Raw genomic sequence first — 22,811 nt, forward strand, 5'->3', positions numbered from 1 at the left:
GGCATCCCTGAAGAACTTCCTTTTCGGGAGGTACTCATGCCTTTTTGTACTACTCCGGCAACTAGGTAGTTGGCCATGTCGGCATACCAAGGAGTGTCATTAAACTGTGATCCTATGTGAGTTTTTCCTAAACTCATAAGCTGTTCTTCTGGGAATTTATCTCTGATATCTTGTTCTGCAAGTTTTTCCATCGTTGGGTTTTCCAAATGACTAAGATGATCTGCTGCGACGTTCTCTGCTCCTTTCTTGTCTTTAATCTCGATGTCGAATTCTTGAAGGAGTAAGATCCATCGTAGGAGTCTTGGTTTCGTGTCTTGCTTAGTGAATAGATATTTGAGGGCTGAATGATCTGTATAGACCGTAGTCTTGGACAAGATAAGATAGGAATGAAATTTGTCGAAGGCGAATACTACGGCTAGCAGCTCCTTCTCCGTGGTAGTGTAATTCTCTTGAGCTCCGGTTAAGGTTTTGCTGGCGTAATAGACTGGATGAAAGTGTTTATCTACCCATTGTCCAAGCACTGATCCAACTGTGAAATCGCTCGCATCACACATGATTTCAAATGGTAGACTCCAATCAGGAGCTATCATGATCAGTGCATGTGTTAGCTGTTCTTTCAGATAGTGGAATGCTTTTCGACATTCTTCATTGAAGACAAACGGGACTTCCTTTCCTAGGAGATGAGTGAGAGGTCGTGTGACCTTTGAAAAATCCTTAATGAAACGTCAGTAGAAACCGGCGTGTCCTAGGAGACTCCTTATTGCTCTTACCGTGATAGGTTCTGGAAGTTTAGTGATGGTCTCAATCTTAGCCTTATCAACTTCTATTCCTGCTTTAAAGATCTTATGTCCTAAAACTATCCCTTCTTTTACCATGAAGTGACATTTTTCCCAATTAAGAACTAAATTTGACTCTTCACACAGAGTGAGCATCTTGTCAAGGTTTGATAGGCACTAATCAAAGGTACTGCCAAAGACTGAGAAGTCGTCCATGAAGACTTCCATACAACGTTCAATCATGTCGTGGAATATTGCTACCATGCATCGCTGAAATGTAGTTGGTGCATTGCATAACCCAAAGGGCATACGTCGATAGGCAAATGTTCCATAAGGACAGGTGAAGGTTGTTTTCTCTTGGTCCTTTGGATCGAGGGGAATTTGAAAGTAGCCAGAAAAACCGTCTAGGAAACAGTAGTACTCATTTCCTGATAGACGTTCCAACATTTGATCAATGAAAGGTAATAGAAAATGATCCTTCTGGGTTGCATCGTTTAATTTACGATAATCTATGCAAACCCTCCAACCAGTAACTTCCCGAGTTGGAATAAGTTCATTATTCTCATTTTGAATTACGGTCGTTCCTCCCTTTTTGGGTACCACTTGAACAGGACTGACCCATGGTGAATCAGAGATTGGATAGATCAGACCGGCGTCCAGAAGTTTGATTACTTCTTTCTTGACGACTTCTTAAATCATAGGGTTGACCCTTCTTTGCCTCTGAACTGATGGCTTGAAATCATCTTCCATGAAGATCTTATGGGTGCAATAGTTGGGGCTGATCCCTTTGATGTCGGAGATCTTCCAAGCAATTGCCTTCTTATGTGATTTCAGCAGTTGAATCAATTTCGCCTTCTCTTGTGGCGTGAGGTATTTTGATATGATCACAGGGAGTTGCGATTCTCCTTCTAAGAATGCATACTCCAGATTGTCGGGTAACTTCTTCAATTCCAATTCCGGAGGCTCCTCGATAGATGGCTTAATTCTAGCTATCTCCTTACGGTCTAACGAGTCGTACCTCTCCTGGAATTCTGATTCTTCAGTAGCGGTCACTGATGCTATCTGTTCTTTATTTCTGGAAATTGTCCTCCTTAATGCTTCCTCTTCAGAAACGTCTTCTTTAGTTTCAAAGGTAGGTTCAGGAAACTCCTCACAACCTTCCCTTGACTGGGGTTTCTGATGTACCGGAATGAAATCTGTTTCTTCATTCGGTCTTCTCCTTATTATAGGTAAAGGAATGCCTTGTCCAAGCGGTGCTATTTGAATAGTATGGCCAAGAAGGTTACTTTCAGAGGGGGGAGATATGGGATGACTAAGGTCTATGGCTGAATGGTTGTCGAGATTTCCTTCAGGAGGTGTAAAGAACAGATCCTTAGAAATTTGATCTTGACTGCAAATAGCGATAGTCTCTTCCAGGTATTCGTTGACGAGTTCTTGAAAAGAATCAGAGAGATTCACATCCTCTTCCGCAGGATGGTTCATGAGGCGATCAACATTGAATGTGATTTCTTCTCCTCCAACCCTTAACTTTAGAGATTTCTCGTGAACGTCAATTACGGCCTTGGCAGTATTTAGGAATGGTCTACCCAGAATGAGTGGGACCTTCGTGTCTTCCTCAATATCCATAATGACAAAATCAACGGGAAATGCGAACTTATCCACTCTAACTAGGACATCTTCAGCTATTCCCCGAGGAATCTTAACTGATCTGCCCGCGAGTTGGATAGTCATTATGGTTGGCCTTAAGTCATTTAATCCTAGCTTCTTGAATAATGAATAGGGCATTAGGTTTACACTGGATCCTAAGTCTGCTAACGCATTGCTAATTTGGACATCTTGCAGGTAGGAAGGTACCGTAAATCTTCCTGTATCTCCTAACTTAGGGGGAATTCCATGCTGTAACACTAACGAGCATTCTTCACTTAAGGGAAAGCTAACTATCTCTCTTAATCTCTCTTTATTTGAAAGCAGTTCTTTGAAAAATTTAGCGCAGTTTGGCATTTCTACTAAAGCATCTACTAGACGTACATTCAAATGTAAATTCTTAATAATATCCCAATACTTAGCAAATTGTGCTTCTTGTTTTTCCTTCCTAAGCCTACCTGGGAAAGGTATGCGGGCGCGCGGAATAATTTCCGGGGCCTTAGGAGAGATAGGTTCTGGTGGATTGACGACTGGGTCAATTTGCACAGGTTCCTTATCGGAAAAATCTTGTATGGATATATTGACAGTTGTTTCTTTTCCTCCTCTAGTAATTACTAGGGCATCAAACTCACGACACTCTATATCAATTTTAGTGGTTAAACGTTTAAGTGTAAGCTGAAAATTAATGATTAATTCTTCAAAAGTCTTTATCAACGTGTCGAACTTATTCTGGCATTCTATGACTTGAAGGTTTATCATGTATTGCTTTTTCATAAATTCAGCTAAAATTTCCTTAGAGTGGAGAGTAGGTTTGTGCAATGGAAAAATTATATTATGATCCGAGCTATTTTGCTGTTTGTGTGCCCATATAGGGTAAGGATACCTTAGATTGGTTCTAGTAGCATCGGAGTTCTTAGGAATTTGTAAACTTTGAAGAGTGAGGGTGAGATCTTGTAACCTGGTTTTCAGCATTTTTACCGTATGAGTGAAGACATCATCCTTCTCAGTAGCTTCATTGTTCCAGTCTTCCTGTTGTGCAGATATCGTGTCTGAAGACATCATACTTTGACTGAATGCTCCTACTAGAGCTAAAAGCTCTAACCCCCGGATTAATAACCGTTGGCCAATACTCACTTTCACTAAAAGCACCTTCACCAAAAACCCGCCATCCCAACAAATGGTACTGTAAATCGATATCATCATTTAACTCGGGGTACAAACCCAATGCCCGAGCCAACTCAACCTTACTCATTCGACGGTCCGCCCCGCCAAGCCTGAATGTCAAAAAGTCCGACTCACGAGGAGCAACTCGGGGGCGACAACTTACGGTCGAAAAGAACTCAACAGTCAACTACTCATAAACGTCTTCGTTAATCTCAAACAATCGCTCATACGGTCTCAACTCATTACCACTATAAGTAACCCATAAGTAACCACGCAATTGTCGATAAGCATGAATATTCTCATTTCGAAGATGCGACCAATCCAAGTAGTAAGTTTGCTCAATTGGACGAGCAAGATTTATGGTAAACCTTTGTTCTAGATCCTCCATATTAGCAACTTGAGTCAACCACAATTCCGGATTGTTCGGTGGTTGCTGTGGTTGGTTACCTCTTGTTCTCTACATTCATGAAACAAGTAAGAAAACAAACACAAAACTCAAAAGTTAGTGTTAGTCATCATATTAAGCACCAAACACCTTTACAATCAATCCTTGCTTCATGTTAATTCACTTTCAAAAACAACCACCAATGAAACAAATAACTCTTGTGAAAACTTTTCAAAAACTACATTCTCAACCAAATCACATTATCCATTAAAACAAATAACTCATAACCTTATTCATCAATCAACATAACCAAAACATAACATGATTACTTATCACTCTTTTAAATTCCAAAAATCCAATAAACTTCATCATGTTAGCAACTTTTATCAATTTCAACAACCATTAACAAAAAGCTTCATCACAATATTTTTCGTATGTTGCACATCAATTTATTATTTTTGATCCCCGGCAGCGGCGCCAAAAACTTGAAGTGTGAAATCTAGTATATAAATTATCTCTGGAAATATGCCTGGTTAAAGATTACTACACACTTACGGGCAGTGTACCCGATCGTGTAATAGTATAAAAATGGTAATTCCAAGTATCGTTCCAAGGACAGTATTAACGTGAGAATTAAGTTTGAAACTAATAAAAGTAAACTAAGTTAAACTATGAAAATTGAAATTACGAGATAGTTTGTTTTGCGGCTATTTAACGATTAGCCAAATCAAGATAGCTTTAAAAGTAAAAGACAATATTTTTGGATTTTTAAGTTTAGATAAAAGAAATACAGACTCAACGGGAAAATAAAGATATTGGAATTCAATGGATAGAAGAATGTTCGCCTAGATCTCCTATTCGCAGTGTTGGATGATTTGTTATTAAGCACTAGTTCTATTAATCAATGCACACAATTACATAGTCGGTTTACCCAGAGTTCTCTTTTAGCAAACACGTCAAACTAGGATTTATTGGCTTAGGGTTCCCTTTCACCAAAAACCATCTTTCGTTTGTGACTTAGTAACTAGCTAATTATAAGATTAAGATTCAATTGGTTACGCGTTCGCTCCACACAATTCACCCCTATTTTGTTCAATTACGTTACTCGGTTTACCCCCTTGGTCCAGTAAGCACCCAATCGGTTAAGACAAATCAATTGGAAATTAGATCACTAAATTGAAACAGGGTTCCCTTTGTTCAAACAAGATTCACTAATCAACCTAGTAACAATAATTAACACCCACAAGAATGGTTCTTAATCAAAACTCATAATTATTATGCATCAATTAATAAAACATCAAAGTAACATCCAAACACTTGCAAATATTCAATCTAGACAAACATTAAGAGTTTAGCCTACAATCATGGCTAAAACCAAAATAACAATCAAAGAAATAGAGAAATTCATTGTTGATAACAAAGAGATAAAACTAATCAAAGATTGAATCCTGAAAGATACACGAATCAAGACTTGTTTCCGGAATGATTGGTACCTTAGAATGACCTTGAAGATCTCCAAAAATCACCTAAGTTCGTCAAAAAGTGGCTGAAATTCGTCAAGATACGATAATGAAACATTAGGGTATTTTTCGGGCTTAAATATGAGAAAATCCTGAACCCGGGCTGAAAGTCGCGCGGCGCGCCAGATACCCCGCGCGGCGCGCCGTTTCACTGTGATCTGAGCCTTGGTTTTTGAATATGCTCGACTTGTTTTTCCAGTTAATTGGCGCGGCGCGCCACCATTTGGAGCGGCGCTCCATGCTGAAAATGCTGAAACTAGCTGAAAAACTCAATATTAACACCAAAACTCGAATCGAATCAAACCTTTTTACTCGTTAACATCGAAAAACATCCAAAACCATCAAATAACCTCAAATTTAACCTCCTTGGACTTGGAAATCAAACTTTCACAACTTTAACCAAAATAACTCCAAATCGTATCCAAAAGGACCAAAATGTACCCGATATCGCTAAGGAAAACGCATACGAAATATGCGATATCAAACAACCCCACACTAGAGTTTTGCTTGTCCTCAAGAAATGAAACTCGATAATAATCTTCTACAATAAAATAATGTCTTCAAAAATATATGTAGAACCAAACGAACAAGAAACCAAACAAGCAACTAGCGTGGGCACGATTTGGAGTAAATAACAACCATGGTTCCCACTTGCATTCCCCCTTGAAACTTCCCAAACCGCAAACAATATGTAACGGATAAAGAAACCAAAAATAATCTCGATTACGTACCATAATGATGAAGTAGAGAATCTCGAGTCATAATATAAGTCTTCAATAGCATCGGGAATCAAGTGGGAACCGAGCACCAAAGAAAAAACAATCGAACACGTGTGCCAAGAGAACGTACGGGCTACCCCGCAGTTGGTCAAGCCAAGCCTCCCACAGTACCTAACATCGCGAGATGTCGGTAGAAAATAATGTGCTTAGGAGGATACACATTACGTCCGGATATCATCGATGGTTATGAGGTAACCGCCTAATCCGTTAAGTCAACCATAAAGATTGAGGGTCATCAGACTTAAAAGCTGATATATTACCTTTCCGGAGGTTATCCACTGGGAATCTGATCAATCACTGACATTTTGTGTATCATGGTGCGCTTCCCATTTGGCTAGCAAATCTCCCTCATTGAGATAAGCTTTGACTACCAGTTTCCCTGTTTGATGTTGAGGCCTGGTAGATTTCCAGTCGATTTTAGCAATGACTTTTCAAGACTTTTCGTCACCCTACAACTGGTCTGGACTACAACTTCTGAAATAAATCAGCAAGTGTGTCGTTCGGGAGACTTGACTCCCTTTAGGATGGAGTGGATTCATCCTGTATGGTCATAAAAGGTGGTCGAGCGCATACATTGTCCTTGTTAGGAGAAACAATGAAGACCGCCCTATAAAGTTTTCGATCTAGCGTATGGCCCGGCTTCGACCACACGATCCAATCACCGTTCATACGGTTGACACCCGTTTTTGTACAAGTGACCTACGTATGAACTGAATGTTCATGTAGGATTTCACATTCAAAATAATGAACGTGTTTTGAAAGTTCACGACTTTCTCCTCTAACAGTACCTCATCGTGAAATGATGGGTAATGAAATGGCACGCTTAAGAGGTATACGAACCAAGTAGAACGGTCGGAAGACTTTACTTCCTTAATGAGTGGATCTGAGTCACTCGGAAGTGCCAATCTATTTCAATTGACACCGGGTTTGAAGCAATTTCGGAAGACTTTACTTCCGGTAAATCCCGAAAACCTTCGGGTGCCATAGCTTTTGGCTATGGGTTGTGTTGTCTAAGCAAACACAAGCACGTAGCTATTGCTCCTAAAAAGGACAACACTGGTGAAACTCAAGGCTCCTCTTCCCACAGTATCACATCATTAAATGATGCAATAATAAAATGATATAGTTTCGGAAGTATGCTATACCAAGTAACCAAAAGTTTTTGATCTGGCACGTGATTCGGTCACAATCACGCTATGCAATTACCGCTCTCTCACGGTTTACACCCGTTTTGGTACAGGTGACCTACTATTTAGTTCTTTGAACTAGTAGGATTTCATGTTCAATGGTAATGAACATGTGGAACAACTTTGGCTTTTTTAAACATCATGAAATAAATACCAAGCCAACTCTTAAACAAGGGTTTTGGTCGAATTTTTAACTATTTTTCTATTTTTTTTCTCTTTTTCACTAACTAATTTTTTCATTTTTTTTATTTTCCCCTAAATTTTTCAATTTTTTTTTTACGACCAAAACCCCGTGAAACGCCAAGTCTTTTAGATATCAAAACCAAAATAATGATGATTCTATTAATAACCAACCCGAGAGATTTTACATCCCCCACCCCACACTTGAGATCAAGTAATGTCCCCATTACTTGAGATCAAAAATGGATTAAAATCAAAAGGGTAAGAAAAATAAAAACTTATCGAGCTTAACCACAAATCGTGGAATGACAGTGACAGATGGCGCTGAACTGACTGCCAGCATAAGAACATCGTCCATTCCCGATTCTCACACCAATATCATCACTCAAGTAGTTTTGCTGAACTTAATGCCAGACTTGAAAAACCGTTTCACCAACACACCTAAGAAAAAGCAAAACACACCAAATACATAAAGGGAACAAGGTGGTACCACCCGGTACCGAAACGCCTTGCCCCTAATAAGGTCTCAAAGTACATCATACGAAAAATAAAAATATCAAGTACAACCAAATCGAAACGGAAATAGTCTAAAACAAATACAACAATAATACGTGCAACACATCAATTGATTCCCGGCCAAAAATCTCTCAACGGGTCCCAAGTCATGCCATAAGTATCTTGGCACGCTTGATACGGGTCATAAGATGGATCCGGTCTCGGAGGCGTCACGGCGGTGTAGTCCGGAATGGTGGTTTGCGTAGGAATGTACGCATCCGGCACACGACGCATATGCCGTTGGAGCTTCCTCTGATGAATTTCCCACTGATTGTGGGCCCGAATCCCTTGAACATCATACTCTATCCTGCTAACACGTTCGCCCAAATTACCAACCTCTGTCCGAACCTGACCCAAACTCGTGTTAAGCGACCCATAGTTACCCTGGTGCCACGTCATCAACTCCTGATTATGACGGCGCTGCTCGTCATACATACGCTGATTATGCTCAATCTGAGCATTATAAAATGAACGACTATCTTGGAACTCAAGATGCAACCCATCAACACTATTCACCAACCCATTAAAAGTTTCCTCATCGGGAGTCCATACTCCCCGAACATTACCACTAAAACTTCCTGCTTCATACGTGGACCCAGTACCACGTCCTCTACCTTGACCTTGACCTTGACCTTGCTGACCTTGACCCTGTTGTTGTTGTTGACCCTGTTGTTGTTCTTCCTCACCTACCAAAACCCAACCGTTCGGACCTCGCCTAATAAAATCGGCTTTAGCGAAAAACAAAATATTCGATACCATTGCTTCGGCCCCCGAAACAGTACACCTATCAGTTGGCACCGAAAATGCCTCAGCCAAACGTGTCACTAAATGCCCCCCTAACAACGGGCGCTCGGGACGATTATCCTTACCAATTTCCTGAAACCAGGCCCCCAACATACAAGGGACATCTATCGCCTCTCTAGCCTTAATCTGCTGAAGGATCCAAAGATCCTTTCGTTTAATTTTGTTTGCATTTCTCCGGGCCATGAACATAGTAGCAATCATTTTAAAAAGAATCCGGTCCTCCGGACGTCGAAGATTTGACTGAATGCTCCTACTAGAGCTAAAAGCTCTAACCCCCGGATTAATAACCGTTGGCCAATACTCACTTTCACTAAAAGCACCTTCACCAAAAACCCGGCATCCCAACAAATGGTACTGTAAATCGATATCATCATTTAACTCGGGGTACAAACCCAATGCCCGAGCCAACTCAACCTTACTCATTCGACGGTCCGCCCCGCCAAGCCTGAATGTCAAAAAGTCCGACTCACGAGGAGCAACTCGGGGGCGACAACTTACGGTCGAAAAGAACTCAACAGCCAACTGCTCATAAACGTCTTCGTTAATCTCAAACAATCGCTCATACGGTCTCAACTCATTACCACTATAAGTAACCCATAAGTAACCACGCAATTGTCGATAAGCATGAATATTCTCATTTCGAAGATGCGACCAATCCAAGTAGTAAGTTTGCTCAATTGGACGAGCAAGATTTATGGTAAACCTTTGTTCTAGATCCTCCATATTAGCAACTTGAGTCAACCACAATTCCGGATTGTTCGGTGGTTGCTGTGGTTGGTTACCTCTTGTTCTCTACATTCATGAAACAAGTAAGAAAACAAACACAAAACTCAAAAGTTAGTGTTAGTCATCATATTAAGCACCAAACACCTTTACAATCAATCCTTGCTTCATGTTAATTCACTTTCAAAAACAACCACCAATGAAACAAATAACTCTTGTGAAAAGTTTTCAAAAACTACACTCTCAACCAAATCACATTATCCATTAAAACAAATAACTCATAACCTTATTCATCAATCAACATAACCAAAACATAACATGATTACTTATCACTCTTTTAAATTCCAAAAATCCAATAAACTTCATCATGTTAGCAACTTTTATCAATTTCAACAACCATTAACAAAAAGCTTCATCACAATATTTTTCGTATGTTGCACATCAATTTATTATTTTTGATCCCCGGCAGCGGCGCCAAAAACTTGAAGTGTGAAATCTAGTATATAAATTATCTCTGGAAATATGCCTGGTTAAAGATTACTACACACTTACGGGCAGTGTACCCGATCGTGTAATAGTATAAAAATGGTAATTCCAAGTATCGTTCCAAGGACAGTATTAACGTGAGAATTAAGTTTGAAACTAATAAAAGTAAACTAAGTTAAACTATGAAAATTGAAATTACGAGATAGTTTGTTTTGCGGCTATTTAACGATTAGCCAAATCAAGATAGCTTTAAAAGTAAAAGACAATATTTTTGGATTTTTAAGTTTAGATAAAAGAAATACAGACTCAACGGGAAAATAAAGATATTGGAATTCAATGGATAGAAGAATGTTCGCCTAGATCTCCTATTCGCAGTGTTGGATGATTTGTTATTAAGCACTAGTTCTATTAATCAATGCACGCAATTACAGAGTCGGTTTACCCAGAGTTCTCTTTTAGCAAACACGTCAAACTAGGATTTATTGGCTTAGGGTTCCCTTTCACCAAAAACCATCTTTCGTTTGTGACTTAGTAACTAGCTAATTATAAGATTAAGATTCAATTGGTTACGCGTTCGCTCCACACAATTCACCCCTATTTTGTTCAATTACGTTACTCGGTTTACCCCCTTGGTCCAGTAAGCACCCAATCGGTTAAGACAAATCAATTGGAAATTAGATCACTAAATTGAAACAGGGTTCCCTTTGTTCAAACAAGATTCACTAATCAACCTAGTAACAATAATTAACACCCACAAGAATGGTTCTTAATCAAAACTCATAATTATTATGCATCAATTAATAAAACATCAAAGTAACATCCAAACACTTGCAAATATTCAATCTAGACAAACATTAAGAGTTTAGCCTACAATCATGGCTAAAACCAAAATAACAATCAAAGAAATAGAGAAATTCATTGTTGATAACAAAGAGATAAAACTAATCAAAGATTGAATCCTGAAAGATACACGAATCAAGACTTGTTTCCGGAATGATTGGTACCTTAGAATGACCTTGAAGATCTCCAAAAATCACCTAAGTTCGTCAAAAAGTGGCTGGAATTCGTCAAGATACGATAATGAAACATTAGGGTATTTTTCGGTCTTAAATATGAGAAAATCCTGAACCCGGGCTGAAAGTCGCGCGGCGCGCCAGATACCCCGCGCGGCGCGCCGTTTCACTGTGATCTGAGCCTTGGTTTTTGAATATGCTCGACTTGTTTTTCCAGTTAATTGGCGCGGCGCGCCACCATTTGGAGCGGCGCTCCATACTGAAAATGCTTAAACTAGCTGAAAAACTCAATATTAACACCAAAACTCGAATCGAATCAAACCTTTTTACTCGTTAACATCGAAAAACATCCAAAACCATCAAATAACCTCAAATTTAACCTCCTTGGACTTGGAAATCAAACTTTCACAACTTTAACCAAAATAACTCCAAATCGTATCCAAAAGGACCAAAATGTACCCGATATCGCTAAGGAAAACGCATACGAAATATGCGATATCAAACAACCCCACACTAGAGTTTTGCTTGTCCTCAAGAAATGAAACTCGATAATAATCTTCTACAATAAAATAATGTCTTCAAAAATATATGTAGAACCAAACGAACAAGAAACCAAACAAGCAACTAGCGTGGGCACGATTTGGAGTAAATAACAACCATGGTTCCCACTTGCATTCCCCCTTGAAACTTCCCAAACCGCAAACAATATGTAACGGATAAAGAAACCAAAAATAATCTCGATTACGTACCATAATGATGAAGTAGAGAATCTCGAGTCATAATATAAGTCTTCAATAGCATCGGGAATCAAGTGGGAACCGAGCACCAAAGATAAAACAATCGAACACGTGTGCCAAGAGAACGTACGGGCTACCCCGCAATTGGTCAAGCCAAGCCTCCCACAGTACCTAACATCGCGAGATGTCGGTAGAAAATAATGTGCTTAGGAGGATACACATTACGTCCGGATATCATCGATGGTTATGAGGTAACCGTCTAATCCGTTAAGTCAACCATAAAGATTGAGGGTCATCAGACTTAAAAGCTGATATATTACCTTTCCGGAAGTTATCCACTGGGAATCTGATCAATCACTGACATTTTGTGTATCATGGTGCGCTTCCCATTTGGCTAGCAAATCTCCCTCATTGAGATAAGCTTTGACTACCAGTTTCCCTGTTTGATGTTGAGGCCTGGTAGATTTCCAGTCGATTTTAGCAATGACTTTTCAAGACTTTTCGTCACCCTACAACTGGTCTGGACTACAACTTCTGAAATAAATCAGCAAGTGTGTCGTTCGGGAGACTTGACTCCCTTTAGGATGGAGTGGATTCATCCTGTATGGTCATAAAAGGTGGTCGAGCGCATACATTGTCCTTGTTAGGAGAAACAATGAAGACCGCCCTATAAAGTTTTCGATCTAGCGTATGGCCCGGCTTCGACCACACGATCCAATCACCGTTCATACGGTTGACACCCGTTTTTGTACAAGTGACCTACGTATGAACTGAATGTTCATGTAGGATTTCACATTCAAAATAATGAACGTGTTTTGAAAGTTCACGACTTTCTCCTCTAACAGTACCTCATCGTGAAATGATGGGTAATGAAATGGCACGCTTAAGAGGTATACGAACCAAGTAGAACGGTCGGAAGACTTTACTTCCTTAATGAGTGGATCTGAGTCACTCGGAAGTGCCAATCTATTTCAATTGACACCGGGTTTGAAGCACTTTCGGAAGACTTTACTTCCGGTAAATCCCGAAAACCTTCGGGTGCCATAGCTTTTGGCTATGGGTTGTGTTGTCTAAGCAAACACAAGCACGTAGCTATTGCTCCTAAAAAGGACAACACTGGTGAAACTCAAGGCTCCTCTTCCCACAGTATCACATCATTAAATGATGCAATAATAAAATGATATAGTTTCGGAAGTATGCTATACCAAGCCGAACTAATCTGCCCGGGATCGTAGGGACTCGCCGGGATATCCTCCGGAAAATAAAAGCTAAGCTAACTACTACTAAAAACTACCTAAAATATTGAAAATATAAATTGTATTTCAAGTTGAGTGTGTGTTGAAATGGATGGAGAAAGGCCCTTTAAATAGACTTGGATTTTGCCTGCATACGCCTGGCAGGGCGTATGGCAGGGCGTATGGCAGCACGTTTTTGGCAGGCCGTATGCTTGGCAGGCCGCATGGTGGCTCGTGTGGTGGCACGTATTTGGCAGGCCGTTTCCATAGTGGCAGGCCGTATGGCAGGCCGTATGGCAGGCCGTATGGCTTGCTTGGTCAGGCTTGATTCACTGGATCGTAACTTGATTTCTTGTCTTTCACCGTTTTCGCTCTAGAATCTTCGTTTTAGCTCCGTTTTACTTGATTCTTTTTGCATCGCCTTTGTAATTACTTAATCTACAAAATTAACCCAAAAAATGATAATTTTGCCGACAAAGTTTTAATCTTTATTGTTTTAGGGCCTGATTTAGGAGGTAAAAACGTGACTTTTTGCCCGATATCATGAATCTAAACAGAAAAAGTATAGGTTTATAGTCGAAAATATAAGTTACAAGTCGTTTTTGTAAGAGGTAGTCATTTCAGTCGAAAGAACGACGTCTTGATGACCATTTTGAAAAACATACTTCCACTTTGAGTTTAACCATGATTTTTGGATATAGTTTCATGTTCATAAGAAAAATTATTTTCCCAGAAAAACAACTTTTAAATCAAAGTTTATCATAGTTTTTAATTATCAAACCCAAAACAGCCAGCGGTGTTACTACGACGGTGTATGTCCGGTTTTACGGTGTTTTTCGTGTTTCCAGGTTTTAAATCATTAAGGTAGCATATCATATAGATATAGAACATGTGTTTAGTTGATTTTAAAAGTCAAGTTAGAAGGATTAACTTTTGTTTGCGAACAAGTTTAGAATTAACTAAACTATGTTCTAGTGATTTCAAGTTTAAACCTTCGAATAAGGTAGTTTTATATATATGAATCGAATGATGTTATGAACATCATTACTACCTCAGGTTTTGTGGATAAACCTACTGGAAATGAGAAAAATAGATCTAGCTTCAAAGGATCCTTGGATGGCTTGAAAGTTCTTGAAGCAGAATCATGATACGAAAACAAGTTCAATTAAGATTTCCACTCGAAATAAGATTGTTATAGTTATAGAAATTGAATCAAAGTTTGAATATGAGTATTACCTTGTATTAGAAAGATATCTTACTGTAAATAAGAAAGATTTCTTGAGCTTGGATGATCACTTTACAAGATTGGAAGTAAGCTAGCAAACTTGGAAGTATTCTTGATTTTATGAAACTAGAACTTATAGAATTTATGAAGAACACTTAGAACTTGAAGATAGAACTTGAAGATAGAACTTGAGAGAGATCAATTAGATGAAGAAAATTGAAGAATGAAAGTGTTTGTAGGTGTTTTTGGTCGTTGGTATATGGATTAGATATAAAGGATGTGTAATTTTGTTTACATGTAAATAAGTCATGAATGATTATAAATATTTTTGTAATTTTATGAGATATTTCATGCTGGTTGCCAAATGATGGTTCCCATATGTATTAGGTGACTCACATGGACTGTTAAGAGCTGATCATTGGAGTGTATATACCAATAGTACATACATCTAAAAGCTGTGTATTGTACGAGTACAAATACGGGTGCATACGAGTAGAATTGTTGATGAAACTGAACGAGAATGTAATTGTAAGCATTTTTGTTAAGTAGAAGTATTTTGATAAGTGTCTTTAAGTCTTTCAAAAGTGTATGAATACATATTAAAACACTACATGTATATACATTTTAACTGAGCCGTTAAGTCATCGTTAGTCGTTACATGTAAATGTTGATTTGAAACCTTTAAGTTAACGATCATGTTAAATGTTGTTAACCCAATGTTTATTATATCTAATGAGATGTTAAATTATTACATTATCATGATATTATGATATATTAATATATCTTAGTATGATATATATACAGTTAAATGTTGTTATAACGATAATCGTTACATATATGTCTCGTTTCGAAATCATTAAGTTAGTAGTCTTGTTTTTACATATGTAGTTCATTGTTAATACACTTAATGACATGTTTACTTATCATTTATCATGATTAAACATAGTGTATCAATATCTTAATATGATTCATATGTATTTAGTAAGACGTTGTTATAACGATAATCGTTATATATCGTTTCGAGTTTCTTAATTCAATAAACTCAATTTTATGTATATAACTCATTGTTAAAATACCTAATGAGATACTTACCTATCATAATATCATGTTAACTATATATATAATCATATATATGTCATCATATAGTTTTTACAAGTTTTAACGTTCGTGAATCACCGGTCAACTTGGGTGGTCAATTGTCTATATGAAACCTATTTCAATTAATCAAGTCTTAACAAGTTTGATTGCTTAACATGTTGGAAACACTTAATCATGTAAATAACAATTTAATTTAATATATATAAACATGGAAAAGTTCGGGTCACTACATCTCGAGAGATTTACAACACTGCCGATAGTTTACGTGCTTTACATGAACTATATTGATAGTCTTAATCTAAAAATTACATTTGATCATTCCTTACCTACTTAAAGTTGCACACATATAATCACCAAAACTATATACGGTTTCAAATTCCATTAAATCTAATGAAGTGAAAAACGTAAAGATAAATATATACAATTTAAGTAATTATTAAAGTAGCTAAGTATCAAAAACATACGTTTAGATACAACATATCGATAACATGTACCGTCAAATAATTAGGCCAGACATATTTAAAATTAGAAATAGGAAACATACACATAACTTGTATTTGGTCATAAATCCATAAGTTGATGCTGCTATGAAAATTGGTGGTGTTGAGGTTGAAAATGTGTGAATTGAGGAACAATAGTTGAGGTATTTGGGGTTCCTTTCAAATAAGAGATGGATAGTTTGATTGTGAGAAATAGTTTTATTAAGAAGAAGATAGGTTTAATGACTATTCTAGTATCGTTTGTGAAGCACAAGGTTATAATTGACGGTAAATTTTATCGGACGTTAGTGATAGGGACTAATTATGTAACAAGTGAGACTCTTTCATCGAAGAAAAACACATAAACTATTATAGTAATATATGATGATACGTACGAACCAAAAACCGACAACATAACTTTTTAGAAAATTTCATTCCATTCCATATGTTAACCACACAGATAATAAAATAAAATTCCACCGAATTGTCCGAGTTCAATTTCTGGCTATGCCAAAATTGTTGAAAAAGTGAGTGTGACTAGAGGGTGCGCATAATACGCAATTCACCCGGTACCAGGTCTCGCGCTCGGAGAACTTGATTACTCAAGGTTTTACCTTCTATGGGGGAGCCAATGTGCTCGTTCCATAAGAGGGTTTTCTCGTTTACCAAAAAAAAAAAAAAAAAAAAAAAAAAACTCTTCGCGATCTTCTTTCATACATTTAGAGATGGCAATGGATCGGATATGGATCATGTAAAACCATATATGTATCTATATTCATTTAAGTTTTGTTCATCCATGTTCATATTCGTATCCATTTAATTTTTGTTCATCCATCCATATCAATATTCATATCGAATAGATTAAGCGGGTTAATGAATATACACTGAATATTCAATAAATGTTATAATATTTTTCTTATATATAACGAAAACAAAAAAGTAGTATAACACTAATAAATATAACAGACATAAATTAAAGTTCTTCCAACAAAACGTGTAATTTTTATCGAAGATATAACAACAACAAAAGACTCAATCCCACATGAGTAGGGTATGGGGGAGGTGAGACGTAGACAATCCTTCATCTATCTTTGAATAAAGAGAAGTCGTTTCTCCACCCCGAGTGAAACACTCCAAGAGTAGAAAAGGTCCTCCCTCTCTCTGTTCGACGGATAAAGAGATTGCTGCCAAAGGGCCTCCGACCAAAAAAAAAAAAGTGTGTATGTGTAATCGAAGATATAACACACTTTATGAAATTAATATTAAACATAGATATTACAAATAAAATGTGTAATTTGTATGTTTAATAAGTTATATATGCACGTTTTATTGTGTATATTAATAGTGAATTCATTATATTGTTGCAAACATAATGTATGTATAATGATAACTATATTTGTAATAGCTATTGTGTATGCATATAATCCATATTTATATATTTGTATATATATGTCGGGTGTTATATAATATATCAACGATGTAAATTTTTTTATCCATCCATATTTATTTAAGTTCATTTATATTTATATCGATTTAAATCATTAATATTCAATTATAAATTGCATCGGATGAATAGGATAGATTCCTACCTACATTCAATGAAGTTGGTTCCGGGTTTTCTTCGGGTTTTAAACAGAAACCGGGCCGATACCAACCCGATTTGGATCGATCGGGTCCTATCCGGTTGAGTCCGTTGAACACCCAAGTACTACTGCTGTTTGCTTTCACATCCAAAAGATTCAAAGTACCAAACAAATGTCGAATTCCTTCCCTTCTCCGTCGCCTGCGACCACCGCAGTTGCACCTATCGCCGGAAAAGGACGAGCTCTTTCACGAGACAACTCAACAAAAACAATGGTCGCCGATCAAATCACACAGGCTGTTCTTTCCACCTCAAATCTTCTTCACATCATGCTTCAATCCTCCCCTTCTCAGGTATTTCCATAAATATCCATCTATATACACACATACTATGGTTATTTATTTAATTATATATGGAGATTAGTGTAGGGGGGAAGTTAGGGTTAATTTCACCGAAAAGTATCAATCTTTTCGAAGATCATATACAGTTACTGATGTTGGAACATTGATTTTTACCTATTTTGTGCTCTATTAAATATTAATGCAGTTAAAATATTTTATTTTAAATTGTTAATATGTAGGATAATCTAGCAAAGCTTCCTAAAAACCTATTGGCAAAAGCATCTACCATAAAGAACACTCAAAGGGTGTTGGAGCAGATGCCTATGGTTATTTCATCTTTAGATGCACACATGGACCAGGGCTTACAAAGGTACATTTGTTTTACTTTACCTTTTTAGTTTTTTTTCTATAATTCATATCGGAATCGGAATCATATTAAGTTTGTGATGGTTATTTGTGGACATTGGCTGTTAAAATATTTGTGAAAGTTGGCTGTTTATATATTGATATATTGATATATTTCCATAATTCATTACATGTGCCTTCACGTATGGGCATACATTAGCAAAAACCTATTTATTATTTATTATATCAATATATATAATGTACAAGACATTTATGATACGTTTCTTTCAGACGTTAAGGTTCATTTTGGTTGAAAAGATTTACTTATGTTTAAATGTTTCTAGCTTTTATCCATAAAATTGATTTTGGACATTAAGTCTAATGAACTTGGGCAGGGTTGAACATTACAAGTCTTATAGGTAGCCAGGGCTGTAAATCAAATGTTATAATTTGGTGGATGTTCATTTAAGTTTGCGGCAGTGGCGAATCCATGATCAAAACTCCATGAGGTCTCAAATATTTTTTCCAAATCTAATTATATTTGAAAGTTACCTCAGTCGTTATCTACCTTCAAAAAACTATAATTTTTTCTTAAAAATATATGGAGTCCTATAACTAAGTGTTCTATACAATTTGAAGTATACTTTGTAAAAAAAATTCCGAACTAGCAGTGTCACTGGATCCACTGGGTCCCACGTAGAATCACCCTTGGTTTGCAGACTTATTAATCTAAAAGGTCAAGGAGTTCTCCAAGCCCTTGTGTTTCAAATGAATGAGGACGAAACAATGGTCTTGTTTCGTCATCTATTGCAGTGAACGTTTAGTGATGTGATCGTTAAGGTTCAATATATATTTGTTTATAAGTTACGGAGTATATATGTGGCAGGTCCTATTTGCAGACGTACTCCCTCTACATGAGATTACCATCATGAATATAAACTCAACAACAATAATGAAAGTTCGATACATACGATATGAACTTTCAAACTTTTAAAGCAGGATAGGATACATACAAAATAGTAGAGTTTTTATAGTGCATTTGGAAACACTCAAATTGCAAAATCGTTTGTTGGTTTACTTTGGAAATTTTATATCCTAGCTAACTTGTGTACTACGTTGACAGTGTCTCTCATCTTGAAACTGTAACACGCTTGCTAAGCAACATAGAGAGCAACCAACTCAGACCTTTAACTGAAGCTCAACTGCTGACCGAGGTAAACATGTGTGAGTTTTCTCCCGTTAAAAGCAAAATAATACTAAAAAATTTGTTATAGAAATGAGGTTCAGAAAAGTTGGTCAAATCATCACCAAGTCTGATTTCATCTTCTTACTTTTGTTGTATATTTTGCACAGGCGAAACGTTATCCTTGTCTGATTACTAGGTTTTTTTTGCAGGATCGTAAACCAGACAAGTCAACACGGTAGACTACCCAAACTAGACACTCATGGGACTGAAGACTTGAGCTAACAAGACGTGCATCGATATTTATATTCTGAATCTCAACAATATATATGTAATCATACTGAATTTGATAATTGCTTGTCTGATTTCAGGGTAGGCTTAAGTGTATGAACATGTAATTATTTATGATCTGACATTCACAGTGGGTATCAAACTATTTGGGCATCCATTGTTACTAAAACTTGTTTTTCATTGCTATTATATGTAATTTTGGGTACTTTTTACATGCATGTCAACCATAGTGACATTATTATAAGTTACACTTAAACAAAGTATACATTAAATAGCAATAAATTGACATGCTCAAATAACACTTGTTTCTATTCAAAGTCTCATATTCACAACATGTAAAACACACACAAATAAATGATAAAGTGCAAAATATAAGGAACTTCAAGCACGAAATAATAGAGTACAATCAAGAAATTTACATTTTTGGCAACATAAACAAGATGGCCACTCATAAGTTACCATTGATTAAACCCCACAGAAAGTATGATCCTTTCATCGATATCCAAACACCAATTCGACCTTGATCTAGATCATATCGCGCTATAACCTCCATCATCACTATTCATTCCAATGAAACATAATATGGATAAAACGAACACAACAAGAGATGAAAGCTCCATTGCAAATGCACCCCATGTAATGACACCCGCGTGCTTCAGGATGATAGGAATTGCTATACTGCCCACTGCTGATGCTCCAGTCAAGAACTTTGTTGCATCAACCCAACTGCCATAAAGACACATTAGAGGTGGTAAAATGGGCGGGTCAAGGAGGTTTGGTACTTGTAGTGGGTCAAAATACATAAATTTTATATGCACCCTAAAACAAGCTGTCCGACTCACCAGAACTTTGTCCTTTTTTTGTACTTTGTAGATAATTTATATATTATATACAGTTACAATAGCTATATTTTCAAAGTAAGAAGATACCCTACTTCTTTTATAATGTAAAAATATATCAAGAAATCATTAGGCAAGGTATTCGAAGAATACTGCACCTGCTTTCAGATTCAGTGAAGTATATAGAAGTATCTGAACCAGCAAACAAGATCAACGGCACAGGGAGAATCACATACATCAATGCTGCATCAGGACATTATTATATCAGCAAATAATTTGGTACGAAGTTTTATTAAATACCTAATGCATACTACAATATAGAACCGTGAAGTTATCTTAATGATATGAATGGATAAGAATTAAGAAATTTAATATAGGTAAATGTTCACTACCTGTTAGCATTGGCCACCAATTATTGTACAAAACACATGCCTGTAACCATCAAAGAAACGAGGAACAAAAAGCAAATATTAAAGTGACCTGCAAACAAATTAACTGCTCTCACCATCTATGCAAGTAACAAGTGTTCGAAGCTTACTAGTATTTGCAACACGATTCCTCCAGATACCAAAATAGCTAAAAGGGCAAGTTTCCCAGAATTCAGACAGGTTATCAGATAACCTGGTAAGTCTGCCATACTCAACTTGTCTCAATTCATGAAGGTTTTCACTGCAGATGAGCACAAAAGCTTGAAAGCGGAACTAAATTGTAAAAAAAAAAAAAAAAAAATAGCTGCATGAAACACACACTTCATTAAATAGTTTACCAACTAAAGGAAAACTTCTTATCATGTAAACTCAAGATGATTTTCAAGAATACCTATGAGATTATTCAGTATAAAAAGTTTAATGTTATAAAGTCAGGAAGTTTTTTTTTGGACGGCAATGATTTATTAAAAAAGCTAGCAAGACACTAGCAAAAATTAGAAAGTCAGGAACTTTTATACATAGGGACTGAAAGATTATATTGTTATGCTTTAATTAATTATTAAATTAGTATTAAATTACATAAATTGATAATGATAATACAGTTCACCAATATTGATCCAAGACATAGTAGTAACTCAAAAACAGAAAAGATGTATTTTTTAGCTCCATCTAAAAACTTGAAAAAAATAATAATTAATTTTTATCTTCCTATGTACGCAGTCCAACATACTTATTATCCAAGGTTTCAACTATAGTCCCAAAATTCAATACAATAGATAGAGTTATGAACTAACAAACAAATAAACAAGCAAACAAATACATACTGATATAACAACGTATGGTGTTAATAAATTGAAAATTTATACCAGAAGATGATTTTTTATTTTTATTTTTTTGGCGAAAAAAGTAAACTAACAAAAAACAGGGGAACATTCATCCAATAATGAAAGAACCAGAGAGACTTACGAGTCAGTGATGAATTGAAGAAAGCAACCAAACTTGAAAGAGATCAATTGGATCAATTAGGGTTCTTATTAATTGAGGGATCCTTTGATTGTCATTGAGAATAAAGGAATCTAGTCGATTAGTTTAGAATCGAGGGGCAGCAAGGGCAGGTGACTCTTTATTTGTTTTACCTTTTAGTCCCCCATCTATTGCTTTAATCATAAAAGAGTGCCAGTTGCATGTTCGAGGATTTGAAATTTAGATCATTAAAATTCTCTCTGTTATTTTTAGCAAAAAAAAAAAAAAAAAAAAAAAAAAAAAATAAATAAATAAATAAATAAAAAATGAGAACATTCATCGAAAGGATGATACCTCGAAAGAATTACAACTCAAAGACAACAAGGCCTAACCAACAAAAAAAACGAACTACAAGCGCCTCTAGAACCATCATTAGAACGTAACAAACCCTAAACAGGCCCAACGCAAAACGCAAAAGACCATGAAACAAACATTAAGATTAAGACATTACAATAACAAGACACTAGCAAAATCAAAGCAAAGATCCTCAATCGAGAGCACACAACCACTCAAATCCCTTCGACGTCAAACTTCCTCAACTCCTCCCCGTGAACCTTTCGTGCCCTAGGCTTATTCTTTCGTTTACGTTTTGGTGCCACCCTCAAGATTATGTATAATTTGTTAATTATTACTGTATAAGCTTAGGACATGTAATAGCCCTATAATTTCATGAAATAACACTTAATTTAGAGCATATACTTGAATTTCCCCATGTTGCATATTTCATAGTCACTTTAGGGGTGTGTTTGGTAACTTATAGTTACAACTTACAATTGAGATTGAAGCTAC

At 36.6% G+C, this 22,811-nt stretch overlaps 2 protein-coding genes across 3 annotated transcripts; one reads left to right on the forward strand and one right to left on the reverse strand.

The window, feature by feature from the left end:
• The first annotated feature begins 17,733 nt into the window (after positions 1-17,733).
• Positions 17,734-19,929, forward strand: LOC139861710 (tobamovirus multiplication protein 2B-like). 2 transcript variants are annotated; one of them, XM_071850207.1, is made up of 4 exons: positions 17,734-17,925; positions 18,153-18,283; positions 19,382-19,480; positions 19,654-19,929. In XM_071850207.1, the coding sequence occupies exons 1-4, from the start codon at positions 17,746-17,748 to the stop codon at positions 19,724-19,726; spliced, it is 483 nt and encodes a 160-aa protein (XP_071706308.1). In that variant the 5' UTR covers positions 17,734-17,745; the 3' UTR covers positions 19,727-19,929. The 2 variants fall into 2 exon arrangements, with proteins under 2 accessions (XP_071706308.1, XP_071706315.1); XM_071850214.1 differs by having other exon boundaries at positions 19,382-19,472.
• Positions 19,930-19,995: 66 nt separating this feature from the next.
• Positions 19,996-22,115, reverse strand: LOC139861721 (vacuolar protein sorting-associated protein 55 homolog). Its single transcript, XM_071850222.1, has 5 exons — positions 21,966-22,115; positions 21,110-21,240; positions 20,964-21,003; positions 20,730-20,814; positions 19,996-20,458 (listed from the first exon to the last, which is right to left on the reverse strand). The coding sequence occupies exons 2-5, from the start codon at positions 21,206-21,208 to the stop codon at positions 20,263-20,265; spliced, it is 420 nt and encodes a 139-aa protein (XP_071706323.1). The 5' UTR covers positions 21,209-21,240; positions 21,966-22,115; the 3' UTR covers positions 19,996-20,262.
• Positions 22,116-22,811: the final 696 nt, after the last annotated feature.

The sequence above is a fragment of the Rutidosis leptorrhynchoides genome, chromosome 1 (genome assembly GCF_046630445.1).
Source record: "Rutidosis leptorrhynchoides isolate AG116_Rl617_1_P2 chromosome 1, CSIRO_AGI_Rlap_v1, whole genome shotgun sequence".
NCBI classification, from domain to species: domain Eukaryota; kingdom Viridiplantae; phylum Streptophyta; class Magnoliopsida; order Asterales; family Asteraceae; genus Rutidosis; species Rutidosis leptorrhynchoides.

Coding starts and splice junctions, on each gene's coding strand:
- LOC139861710 (XM_071850207.1), top strand. CDS start 17,746: ATGTCGAATTCCTTCCCTTCTCCGTCGCCTGCGACCACCGCAGTTGCA. Junction 17,926..18,152: donor TTCAATCCTCCCCTTCTCAG/GTATTTCCATAA, acceptor GTTAATATGTAG/GATAATCTAGCAAAGCTTCC. Junction 18,284..19,381: donor ATGGACCAGGGCTTACAAAG/GTACATTTGTTT, acceptor CTACGTTGACAG/TGTCTCTCATCTTGAAACTG.
- LOC139861721 (XM_071850222.1), bottom strand. CDS start 21,208: ATGGCAGACTTACCAGGTTATCTGATAACCTGTCTGAATTCTGGGAAA. Junction 21,004..21,109: donor GAATCGTGTTGCAAATACTA/GTAAGCTTCGAA, acceptor TGATGGTTACAG/GCATGTGTTTTGTACAATAA. Junction 20,815..20,963: donor TTGGTGGCCAATGCTAACAG/GTAGTGAACATT, acceptor GTCCTGATGCAG/CATTGATGTATGTGATTCTC.